This window comes from Thrips palmi, unplaced genomic scaffold, assembly GCF_012932325.1.
Source record: "Thrips palmi isolate BJ-2018 unplaced genomic scaffold, TpBJ-2018v1 HiC_scaffold_2, whole genome shotgun sequence".
Taxonomy (NCBI): Eukaryota; Metazoa; Arthropoda; class Insecta; order Thysanoptera; family Thripidae; genus Thrips; species Thrips palmi.
The window spans coordinates 8,570,387-8,582,894 of record NW_023144629.1 but is presented as its reverse complement, the minus strand read 5'-3'; the positions used below and the strand labels follow the sequence as shown (position 1 = coordinate 8,582,894).

Sequence of the window (12,508 nt, the reverse complement as noted above, 5' to 3'; positions counted from 1 at the left end):
CGCTAGTGGCCCCGACGAATGTGGTCGCCGGTCCACAGTGGGCCAGAAGACCGGCGGAGGCGGCCAAAACTCTAAACGCGTTTTAAGCTCCAGAGTCGCTAAATGGGCCTTGAACCGAACGTGGGACCCCACCAATGGATCGCTCTCCAAACGAGCAATCCATTGGTGGGGTCACACGTTCCGTTCGAGTCCTGCTTAGCGTCAGCGACTCTGGGGGCTCAAAACGCGTCTAGAGTTTTGGCCGCCTCCACCGGTCTTCGGTCTTCTGGCCTCCAGACACCGCGGCCAACATGTCTGGTGCGAAGAGAGGGCTAAGCTACCTAGCACTGCGATTCGTCATTCAATCTCCTCAGATGACGCTCGAACCACTCTAACGACCAATTGGTCGATTGATTGGTCGATTGATCTGAGCGTCGTGGGCAGACAGGTGTGGTTCGATGGGACTACGCACTTGTGCGATTGAATGGATTCTCAGAATTTCGATGATAAGAAAGATAAAATGATCAACTCATCCTGTTGAGGTTTCCGATTAAGGTCTGAGGCAGTTCCTTCTCTCAAGCAGACACGGGGAAGGCAGCAATAAAACGACGGAGTGTCATCAAAAAATAAAAGTTTTATTCAGTCAGACCGACAGTCAGATCCCAATCTCTAGCGACATTACACTTAGTTACATCACAGTTGGGAGCAGCAACAGGAAGAGAGCAACAAAGAGGGAATGCCACAAATTGTACTACATACAGGGATGCACATTCCTACTGCACTCAGAATAATGGAATAAATGATCATGCCCACATAGTTAGGTCACTAAAGTCCACATTCCAGAGGCTGAACAAAATTGAGCAGGATTTATCAACCCCTAAACTCCTTACATAGTGAAAATTTAATTGACTAGAAAGTAGTTCCAATCAAACAATGCCAATATTCAGCAAAAATTGAAAAGTTGTCTTAGGTATAAGATTAAAAATAGTAACAATTCATTTACAAAAAATACCATTAGAAAATAAAAACATACAACATTAATAGAACAAAAGAGTTCATGACTTGTGAAGGAAAGTAGATAAAAAGCATCTATTCCTACCACACACTTCAGAAATAAAAGAGCTATTAAAAATATTACAAACTTTGGCACAAGCAATCCAGGTTGCATAAATATTACAAACGGAACACAATTTAGCCTACACTCATTTGCATTACTAGTCTAACAGTGGTACTATATGAGTATCTATGAAAGAAGTATTGATATGCCAAGAATAGTGATCCATTCCATCAAATGAGAGAAGAGTTACCTTGCCAGCTTTGTCTAAAGTTTGAAGACCAAAACTGTCATTTTTATACAGAGGGTTTTCTCGCATTCCAAAAACTTCCTCGTTATCATTGTAGTAACCAAATTGACTGCAATCAAACAAGGGCCGGGATTAGTTGATACAATCCCATTAATTCACACTGTTTTCTGATTACTATCTTATTCTCTTACCTTGACTGCCAAGGTGTTATAACTCCGTCATCTGGTCCGCCAACAAGGACTAGTTTTTTTAGTTTAGTAAAACCTTTCTTGTAGTCCCTACTTGAGTTCGATTGGAGCTGATTGTTGATGTAAGGTAGAAATTGGCTGTATTTGAAAAAGAGCTCCTGATGGTGTGGGTCATTCCAATAATTGCCGACAGAGGTATGCTGCCCTACATACGAATAGAATAATTCGTAAGCATTGCGACACGTAAGATTGGGAAAGAAGAGGTGAAGAAACTTGGCTGTAAGTAGAAATTGAAGAAGTTAGACAAGTTATTGGCGACACACAAAAGTAATAAGCATGTTGTACTTACTCCCATACTGTCCCCCTTGAGGAGAGCTCAGGGATATAAAGGTATGGACATTGTGTTCAGGAAACTTTCCGAGAATTGCTCTCGATAGCAAACCTCCCTGAGAGTAACCTAGAAAAAAAATCACATTGTTACGATGCGTTTTATTTCCGAATATGATAGTTAATGCACATCAGACTAAATACCTCACCTATAAGATTAACTCCTTCTGGATGATCGGCAGATATAGACAGCAAGTCAGCACCCATCTCATCCACCTGGCGCCACATTGGTTCGAGACTAGACCAGCCAGAAAAGCGGTCAGTTATGTAGACAGAAGTGCCTGGGTGAAGCTGCAAAAATAAATGGCAAAAACATAGCAGAAAGACGAAAAAAAATAATCGGACAGCACCAAGGAGTTGGCCATGGCGTCTGATAACAACAACATACCTGGGCAATCCGCTCAGCGATTGGGATCATGGATAATTTCCCAGTCATTACTCCATGAATCAACACTACTGGCTTGTAAGCAACTACCAAAGATAAAGAAGAAAGGGCCAAGAGGAACAGCCTCAAGAAACCTTCCGTGCCCTTCATTGTGGCACTATCTCAGCGTCGCTATTTTTCAAGGCAACGTGCCCCTACAAGGAAAAACACTTCACTGAAAACAAGCAGAACAGTTCAGCCTTCAAACCTAACCTCGCATCCTAGCAGTGCAGCCACCAGTGCAACGAGAACTTGTAGTTCGGAAAACTGAAGGTCTTGGCGAAAGGGGTCATGTGACGTACCCCAAGTTGAGACTTGGAACTTATTTTTTTCTGTAAGAGGGGGAGATTCCGCGAGTCCAAGGTACATGTAAACCAAACACTGTGTGACGTCAGCGGCGTGGCGGTGGCGGTGGTGGCAGTGCCGGTACGCGGACGGAAAATAAACAAAAGACCCCAGCAGAGATGGCGTCACTTCGTTGATGTCTGTCTCTGCTTTAATTTTCTTGTGCATTTTTGGTACATTTTCATCATGGGTTCGGCAACATGAAGGCCTTTTTGAAGGTTTTCCGCCTCGGCTTCGCGTCTGACGCCCGATCCGTGGTCGCGAGCCCCAGCCCCACGACCTCTGAGAGAAGGTAACTAGAGCTGAGGTTAGGGAGTGTATTGACCCTCTGGTTTTTAAGCGTGTTGGTGACTTGGTGACATTGAATGTACGCCCTTTTGTCTGCTGTCAAGGTCCTCGTTCTAGTTTATGAGACGGTTTCCAGTTGGAACAGGGCGACGGACTGGGCCTCTTACACTTACACATTAACCCCTAAAGCTGGGTCCGAGGCAACTGGGCCCCAGCCCCAGGCCCCTGGGTGGGCCCCAGGCCTCACAGTGGGGGTGGCTCGCTCACGCAGCTCACGCTCTCGGGCCCAGCTGCGTTGGTCTGCAGTCTGAACATGTCTGCAAACGCTGCAAACGCAAAGCCTGCAGACCCACAGACTCAGACGGTTACGCTGGCCAATGGGGACGTTGCGAATGGGGCGGTGGCCAACCGTATTTGTTCAGGTACGGCACCGTCCGCCTCTGTAGCCGCCTTGATTATTAACTGGTTGCACTGCTTATTTTTCATTCTGTTGCGTTAGTTTCTGCCCTTGTTCGATACCCCCTCTCGTTTCACATTGTCATCATCATCGTTCAAGACCACCACCGTTCTCTGACCACTTTGTTGGGGGGAAGGCCTGGCAGGGGTTAAGCCATTATGTTGGAAACATTAACAACATTTATGACAAAAGTAATTTTATTTTAATTTGTGCTGTATGGAAACGAACTAAAGTTGAGAAATTGTTCTCTCACATACACATATTTTGCCCTCCTATCTTCTCATCTGAAACTTTCTTGATGGTTTCCATCTTCTAAGGAAGAAAAAAGAATGTTTCAGAAGATCCTCTTTAGTCTGTCTCTGTCCCTTGAATAAAATTCTGCATTGCTTCATGTAAGGCTAGCCACTTTCTTTGCATTTACGAGGACATGGTTGATATGCTGAAATTATTGATGGAATTTGGTACTAACCATTTTTAGGTAATTGAGCAATAATCCATTTTAGTTGCAAGTTAGTCTAGATTTAATTTTTTTAAATGTAACCCTCATGTTGTACATCAAAACCCAGCTTGGTTTTTTTTTTTTTTTAAACCATCTTTATTTTTGCCCATAGCTCTCGAATCAGCTATATATTTGCACTGTTGTCTTTGTAAATGTGCTATTTGGAACATTTCAGAATCCTGCAGACTTATTTTTTTTTTTATTTTGAAAAAATCTGAATTTTGTAATAATTGAATGATTGGTTACCTAAGGCATGTGTTGTGTAGGTGTTGCTGGCTGCAATTTGGGTTTAATAATGATATCACTAATTTAATCACATATCACATGACAATTTATTAATCCTCCAGCTTTAATAAATGATAAGAAATGATTCTGCTTTTTACCTGTCAGAAAAAAAAAAAGATACAAAGGCACATGTTTGCTCTGCATGGTTGAACGTTTTCTTTTATCGTTGATTTTTGAACTTGCAATATAAGCACAGTTGAGTTTTGATTCTCGTCAATTATTTAGTTGATATAATAATTTGATTCTGTTCTGTTTCAGTTCTTAACACAATTGTCAACAAGATGAGCAACATGAAGGGGAAAGACAGCCTAATGAAGATGCTGCTGGCAGCAGGCCCTGCTAGTATCACAATTTCATCAGGTCCTTCGACCCAAAATCCAAATTTTACTGCCTCGGGCAGCACCAGTACATCTTCCTCGTCAACTCTGACCAGTCCCATGAGTGACCAAGTTGAGGAGTATGCTGCCTATCGTAGCAGCAGCTATCTTAAACAGTTAACCAGTCACAATGTGAGTAGAGTGTAGCTCTGGACTTGTTTTTTAAAATGTTTTGTGAACCACACTTTAAAGCCTGGTGCTGTTTATAGGACCAAGAGGTTACTCTGGTGGAGATGGACCACCCATACGCCCATCCATGGAACTGGCGACCGGACAATGTCAAAGCGAAACCTGTCCGGTCATTGTTTGTTTACCAGTCGCCAAGGAAAGCCCAAGAGTAGGTTTCTGATACTTGACTGTATTTCTAGTATTTGTAGTGTTATTTTTAAAAGTGATATTAATTCATAATTTTTTTGCACAGTGTCAAAGAAATTGATGTTGAGAGGCCCCCTCTTCAACCTCAACCTGTTTATGATCCATCTAAAGCACGTTATTGCATGGATGAATGTGAGCGATTTGTAGCCAGTGCTCGCCTTGGGGATGATAAAGAAAGTGCTGAAACCGATTGGGAGGAGAAAGTTTCAAGGTGAGCAATATATTGTGTTTAATTTCAAGCCTGCCCTTTCCAATTACCCAATACAATACTTATCCCATGATATATGTCTTACCACAGATTTGGCTGGAGCTCAATACAGAATCGCCTTTTCAACAAAATGGCACGTATTCTGTATACAGACCAGTTGTCTCATCTAGCAAATTCTGGTCACTGGAATGAACCAGTTTTAAGAAGAATCTCTGTCGACAAATCATCTCGAAGAGTTCGGGCTCTTTTTGCCTCCATATCATGGGACCTAAAACTAACTCAATGGTTACATGCAACATTAATAGACTCTCTCAGTGCAAGATATTTGTCCTCATATTTCAACATTTTACAGGTTTGTGCCTAGTAATTAAAATATTTATTTTAAATGTTTATTTTGCCTCTAAGATGTTTTGCTTTCTTCCTTTTTGAAGAATTTGAAAAACAAAGTTCCTACACTGGTTGATAAAATGATGTCAGTAACAACGTCCCTTGGAAGAACGGGGCTGTCATCAAACGAAGGTATTAGCCATTTAATAAAACGAGTCTGGGATCCTGCTACATCTGGTCTATCAAGATTCAGACTGGTAAGCTAAGCTGAACCTTGTATATTATGTTATTTGTGGTTAAACAAGTTCTAACATAGATGTAATTTTATTTCTCTTTTGTTTCCCCCCCTTCTTTTAATAGCGGAAACTTCCTGCCAATCCAATTATTGTAATTGTACCATCTGGTCCGGGCAAAGCTTACAAACAATCATCCCGTTCCACATATTGGACCACTCATCTTTCTGCTCTTGGTACTGTTGTCACTGTATATACTGGTATGTTCCAAACTAAAGTTTCTTCACATACTATCTGCTGCCCTACAAGTGTCAGAGTGAAACTAATTTTCTTTTCTCTTAGGGCAAGTCAATGGAAAGACAACTCTATCCAGTTGCTTAGATCAGTTGCTGACTACAACTCGTACTAAAATATCAGAACTTAAGGCTGATTGCCCTGGCAGGCCCATAATTCTTGTCGGTTGGAACACAGGAGCAGCTCTTGCTTGTCAGGTATTACACTAACTTACCTTTCTAGAAACATGCAAAAGTGCAATAAATTTTCAGAGGTACAGTGCTTATCTCTTTTTGTTATTTTTTTTATTTCCAGATCTCTATGATGGACAGTGTCACTGCAGTTGTATGCCTGGGTTTTCCCTTGTGTACAGTAGAGGGAATACGAGGAGAACCAGATGACAATATTTACTCAATGCGATGTCCTATTTTATTTGTGATTGGTCAGAATTCAGCTACCACTACGTAAGTTAAATTTGAAAACTATTTTGTATTTTAAGCTTGTTCCATGAACAAAAGCAATGTATTAACAATATGCTCTTATTGAATGTAGGGTTGAAGGTCTGGAGGACATGCGTAGCCGTATGGCTGTTGATACTGGTCTAGTTGTGGTTGGCTCTGCTGATGACCAGTTGCGGATGACAAAAACTAAGAAGAGACTGGAAGGAATAACTCAAAATATGGTGGATCGGTGTATTCTTGTACGTATGACAGGTGTTGAATTAACATCAGTTGTCAATGTGAAGAGGAAAATGTCTACAGCATTCATGTTTCTGTTTAGGATGAAGTCAGTGACTTCTTGGGGCCGATACTTGCCCAGGCCAGTTCCAGACAAGCACAGTTCTACCAGAACAATGCCCTGAGTGAAAGTACAAACATTATTCCCCATCCGGTACCACCAAGGCCAGGTCCAGGGCGTCCTCCAGGTAGTGGAAAGGGACAACGCAAGAGGAAGGCATCCGGGGATAGCTCACTTGACAGTGACTCTGCAACTCCAGCTTTGAAACGAGCTAGAACTGGTAATTAGAGCTCTATCAATTAATACCACCCTTGTAGGATGTAGGAGCAGTATTATCACATCGTAATTTAGTGCATGTTGGGCTATCATTAAATCTGTACTACTTGTTTGTCTCATTGTAGATGGTTTGTTCTTCGTATTCTATGGTTTCATGGGAGATTGTAAACCCTTTTTGCTTCTTGATCTTTATCTCGTTGTTTTATTTTCTTTGATGTTTTTTTGTGTGTGTTGAGCACTTTGGACTGTTGTTTCAGGCATGCCTTTGACTATTTGTGGGCCTAGTAGTTCTGCTGCTGCTAAGCAAGCACTGCCCACAATGCCAACCCTTGTTTCATACTCTGACCAAGGTAAAGCCAAAGCCTTGCTGTAATTTTTTTTTTTTTTTTTGCCTCTAAAATTCTATTTGATCACACACCGGTACAAGTTTTATAACTTGCAACAATTTTTCTTTTTTTTACTGTCACTGCGCTTTATGGGTAGCCAAGTGAAATGAGTGTCTGCATCTTAAGTTCGTTTTTTTCTGATGATGCTCTTTAGTTAGAATGTCCTTTTTCCCTGTGAAGTACACTGCCTGAGGGGATTGAAGACATTGGATGTCTATTTTCAGGCCGTAGAAAGGGGTCCTCCTCGTCTCAGCCCAAAATGGTCATTAGCTCTGTTAATTTCACTCCTGCCTCTGACAGTAAGTGGCAAGCCAATCTGGCTGGAGGCCGCCCTGTCACCGCAAGCTTGTCTCAGGTACAGCTTTTAACCTGGCTCATGGTTTTGTCTTGTTAAATTTCCGCACAACAGTTATGAAATGTGTGTTGTGTTGCAGTCAACATCAACAAATTCCATTACATTCAGCCTTGGAAACATTGCAAGTCTCGGAAACATCGGTCCAATACGATTGGGTCCGGGATCAGCCCTAGCAGATGCCTTGTCTTCAGCGAAGAAGGTGTCTGCTAAAGCAAAACAGATTCCGACTGACAAGGCAAACCCATCTGAAGGGTCCTCCACAGGAGGTGAGTTCTTAAGTCCCTTTGAATCAGTGTGCAATGTTTTGTTTGGCTTTACTTAACCAATTTGTTTCTCTGGTCCCTAGGAATGCTTCAGATGCAATCAGGTAAAGTGATTGCAAGCAGGCCATCTACTCAGTCGGGACTGACCCAGTTGACCACCCTTCTGCAAACTAGTGGGAACACAACACGGCTTGTAGCAGCTCCAGCCGCATCAAGTATGATGACGACAGCTGCAAACAACAGTGGCACAACAACTAGCAGCGCGTCTGGTGTCATCTACTCGTCTGTTGTCAATGGTCAACCTCACTTAAAGCAGATACAGAGCCATCCTCAACTTCTTCATACTCAGCAACAGCAGATTACTGTGTCCCAAGCTCAAGCACAGCTCCGAGGTAAGGGGCAACCTAGGTTTCTTGTCATTCAAAGCAACAAACGCAAATTTAATTAGTGTTTTTGGTTTTGCATGGTTCTTTGCATATAATTGATTCCATTTCTAACACTTGGCCAAACAATTTGACTCATTTTTTTTTTCTTTCGATTAATGTTTTCCTGTTTTGTTTCTATTGCAATTGTTGTATAAAGAAGGCTAGACAAGATAGATCTTGTGTTTTGCATGTAGATGTAGAAGTTCTACTGTCTTTCAATCAGAGCAAACCAGTAACAGTATTATTTTGCACTCAGATTCTTACACAACAGTAAACTTGGAACATAGAGTTGCAAATCAAAACAATCTTTTTCATAGGGAGTTTTTTTACCATTTGTTAATTTTGCTTGTCATAACATGGTCATAATTGTCCACCAAAGAAATAAAATGTTACCAGTGTTACCATTTGTATCGAAAAATGAGTTTGTCTCATTCTTAGGGTCATCATTCAAAGTACACAATTTCGGTAATCTTACTGTTCCAACTATGTTGCACTCAATATACTGAGAGTTTTCTCTTCTCTTTTTCATAAAATGTTGAATATGCAATCCTGTGTGCTTGTAGTGTTATTTAGAAAGTGAGTTTTCATAGATAAATTTATTTTCTAAGTTTGCTGTTTTTCTTTTTTTTTTTTTTCTATGTATGCCATTTTTCTGGTTTCATATTTTGGAATAATGCTATCAAAGGTTTCTAATTGTAATGAATTTCCACACCCTCCCAGTTATTGACTCGTGTCAAGAAGGGTATTGATGAGATTTTCTAATAATCCTGTGAGATCCTTGCTCTGTTATGATCTGTAAAGCATGTTTCCATGCTTTTTCTGCAAGTAAACAACTTTGCAAGTGATGAAATTTTTCTGCTTTCCCTCCAAGTGAAAGAAAAATGTTATACAAAGCATAATGTGATATCAAAAGATTTCTTATCTTTTATCTGATCGTTTATACTTACTTCAGAGCCCCTTACTTAATCTTTGTAGCTCTAATAGGTAGTCATTGCCACATCAATAAGATTGTCCTATTTCTTTCCCCTTTTTTTTGTGTGTCTGAAGATTGATCGTTTTGAAGTGTAAATAATTGTTTTGTAAAATAAAATAGTTCTTGCTAGTTTATTGGTGTTCTCTTTTTATTTTTCTGTAGTTTGTTTTCTTTTTGTGAATGATTGGAAATGTAAAGAGGTGTGTTATCATTTGGAACATTGCTTCAGCTGAAAAACATCCTGAATCAAGTACTCATCGCGCAGTAACCATCGCGTACCAGACAAAACCTTTTTTTTTTCTCTTAATGTCCTATTTTTATTACGTTTTGGAGCTCTCTCTGCTTTTATTGAAGACTATTGGGACCATACCTGACAAACATGTTTCTAATTTACTCACACTGCTTCATTGCAACCCAAAATCTCAATAGATGCAAGTTACTTTGTTTTATATAGGGAAGTGGAAACATGGTTCAACAGTGTGCTCCAAATGGTCCTCACCTTTTCTTTGCTACCAGTTTGTAGGATTGGCCTTTTCCTCTAGTAGTTGCGAACAGTAAGTATGTGTTAACTTCTTCCTTTATTTTTTAAAAGGTTGTCATGGTACTTAGTAGTTATCTGTTGGCATTAAAAGTCAGTTTCACGTAACATGTTTGGATTCTTGTAGCTTTGTGTCTGATTTTGGATAGTAGCTTCCACAACATTTGAATGCCATATTTTATTGTACTAACATATTTCCCATCTTTTTCTTTGTGCTCTTCTCTAACCACCTTTAAAAACCCAAGGAAGACTTTCCATACAAACTGTTTCTCTTATCATGTGACAACATTTATTATTGAAACTATTTCTTTCCCTTCTAGCGGTACAAAAAGAAACAACTTTTCCACTACTTTCAACTTCCATTTCGTTTTTGTTGGTTTTTTCTTAATATCTTTATATATATATACGTACCATTAATGAATTTTGCAGTCACATAGGAAACCTAAATTCTTCTCGGAATGAAACTTGATTCCCAAACAACGTCTGAAGTAGTTGAAAGGTGTGAACGATCGTGCGGTTTAAGACGTGCCGCCGTGCCGGCTTGTTGCAGACACCTCGTCCTCTGCCGCAGCAAGTGCGACCGGCCTGACAGTGCGCAGCGCCGTGACGAGTGACCAGCTCACGGCGGAGCACATCATGAACCTGCCCGTGCTGTTCGAGTCCGACTACGCCGAGTCGCACGCCGCCGACACCCTGGTGACGGGGGAGCAGGCGGTCCGCGCCGTGCGCGCGCTGCAGACCAAGGCGCAGGCGCCTGACGCGCCAGCGAACCCCGTCAAGCTGGTGATGAGCCGACCGTCGTCGTCCGCCTCCATGGAGCTGGTGCTGAGCCCCACCGCCTCGACGGCGTCCACCGCCACCACGGCCTCCGTGCAGCCCGGCTCGTCCGTCAAGATGCTGGGCTTCGTGAAGCGGCCCGTGGTCGTGCCCGGCTCGGCCGCCGCGGCCGGGGGGACGCCCTTGTCGGTGTTCCGGCCGGTGGTGCGTCCCGCCGGCGCCGCCTTGCCGCCAGCCCAGGCCACGACCACGCTTCGCGTCCGCGCCCCCGCGCGCCCCGTCGGCCGGCCCCCCAACGCGGCCACCGCGGCCCTCAGGGTGGCGGCGGCCGCCGCCGCGCCCGTCGCCACCATCGCCAGGGCCGCCTCCGTGGCGCTGCCCGCCGCCTCCCCCGCGACCCGCCCCGTCGGCCGGCCCCCCAAGGTGCACCTGCCCACCGGGAAGGCGACCCTGGTCAAGGCCGTGCCGCCGCGCACCATCCATAACGGCATCAAGGTGCGGCCCGCCGTCGTGGTCCCTGCGACCTCGGCGTCGGCCTCTGCCGCCGCCACGGCCTCTGCGACGGCCTCCACGACGGACCCCGCCACGGCCTCGGGCGTGCATGTGACCACCAGCCTGGTGCGCCACCCTGTGCTGGACTCCCCGTTCGGCGCGCAGGCCGTGCAGGCCGCCGGCCAGGGCCAGGGCCAGGGCCAGGCCGCGCAGGGGCCGAGGGTGTTCATCGCCCCCAACAAGCGGGGCCGTGGCCGCGGCGGCCGCGCCTCGTAGTCGCCAGTCGCCGCCGGAGCGGCAAATCTATTTTAGTGTATGATTTTAGAGACATGTTCGTTGACACCCCTGCAGGCACGCGGGCTTTGGTTTCTGTGATAAATCGAACAAATAGTTTTTAAAAGAGACGAAAAGATGGTTGCCGTGTGGAAAATGTGTTAGACTAGTTTTGAGAATGTTGTGGGAAGGTCATCGATCTGTCAACAATCTGCATTGCAATGCAGTGGTTGTGCTGACTCCGTCATGGAGCACCATAGTTGTGAAGCGTGTAGATAATTTTTATTTTGTTTTACCTAGACCAATATTTGAGCGCTTGAACACTTGGTATCCACAAAAGAAAGATTAGTTCTTAGTAGGAAAAAAAACGTCTGTGGTCTTGATCTCAGTACGATGTATATCATAGTGTAATGTCAATATCAGAGACTGAAATGTTTGTTTGTCTTGATTTAAATGGTGAAGCTTGTTTACTATTTCTATGGCAATTATTATGTTGCACTTAGTACAATGCCAAATTTTTATTGTAGTAGAAAGTTTTGTTGTTGATTATTTTTAAACTTTTAGGTGGAATTGGTTATTAGATAAAAATAATTATTTGGCTTGTGTTATTGCTTTGTCTTTCTCACCTAATTGTGATACATTAGCCAAAGTACCTATTTTTTTTTTCATTTTATTGATATTTTATTTGGTTCAATTATTAATAGATCATCTGTGATCTGAAACATTTCTGTTTTTGAAAGAGAATCTGAATTTCTAATTTGAACTTGTAATGATACACTAATTTCATTCTTTTACTGTCTCGTGTTTTAAATTCTTTAAAAACAAATCCGGTTTGCAGATTTATTTTTAATTATTGCTAGTCAGCAGTTTGTGTTCAATTGTGTGTGTTTTATTTGCATACATCAATTTTTATGCGTAACAATGTCAGGATCCAATCTCGCCTTGTTGTTATGGCCTATGCTGTTAGACAATTTGGAGCGGGGGGCTTCCAATATACTTGGCTTCCAACAATCTGTCGTTTTAATTTTACATCCCCATACCTCTCCTCAGGGTCAGAAAACAG

The 12,508-nt window shown here is 42.8% G+C and overlaps 2 protein-coding genes across 2 annotated transcripts; one reads left to right on the top strand and one right to left on the bottom strand.

Annotated features, from left to right (window-relative positions):
- Positions 1-593: 593 nt before the first annotated feature.
- Positions 594-2,637, bottom strand: LOC117647017 (lysosomal thioesterase PPT2 homolog). Its single transcript, XM_034388496.1, has 5 exons — positions 2,247-2,637; positions 2,008-2,149; positions 1,821-1,928; positions 1,475-1,748; positions 594-1,392 (listed from the first exon to the last, which is right to left on the bottom strand). Exons 1-5 carry the CDS (start codon positions 2,391-2,393, stop codon positions 1,194-1,196), a joined length of 870 nt encoding a protein of 289 aa, XP_034244387.1. The 5' UTR covers positions 2,394-2,637; the 3' UTR covers positions 594-1,193.
- A 72-nt stretch (positions 2,638-2,709) lies between these two features.
- LOC117647477 (KAT8 regulatory NSL complex subunit 3) lies at positions 2,710-12,194 on the top strand. The gene is made up of 20 exons (XM_034389232.1): positions 2,710-2,919; positions 3,020-3,337; positions 4,415-4,665; positions 4,743-4,870; positions 4,955-5,119; positions 5,207-5,468; positions 5,548-5,700; positions 5,804-5,936; positions 6,019-6,167; positions 6,265-6,413; positions 6,502-6,649; positions 6,730-6,967; positions 7,221-7,313; positions 7,574-7,704; positions 7,784-7,970; positions 8,051-8,359; positions 10,454-10,884; positions 11,835-11,926; positions 12,010-12,094; positions 12,186-12,194. The coding sequence occupies exons 2-20, from the start codon at positions 3,229-3,231 to the stop codon at positions 12,192-12,194; spliced, it is 3,222 nt and encodes a 1,073-aa protein (XP_034245123.1). The 5' UTR covers positions 2,710-2,919; positions 3,020-3,228.
- Positions 12,195-12,508: the final 314 nt, after the last annotated feature.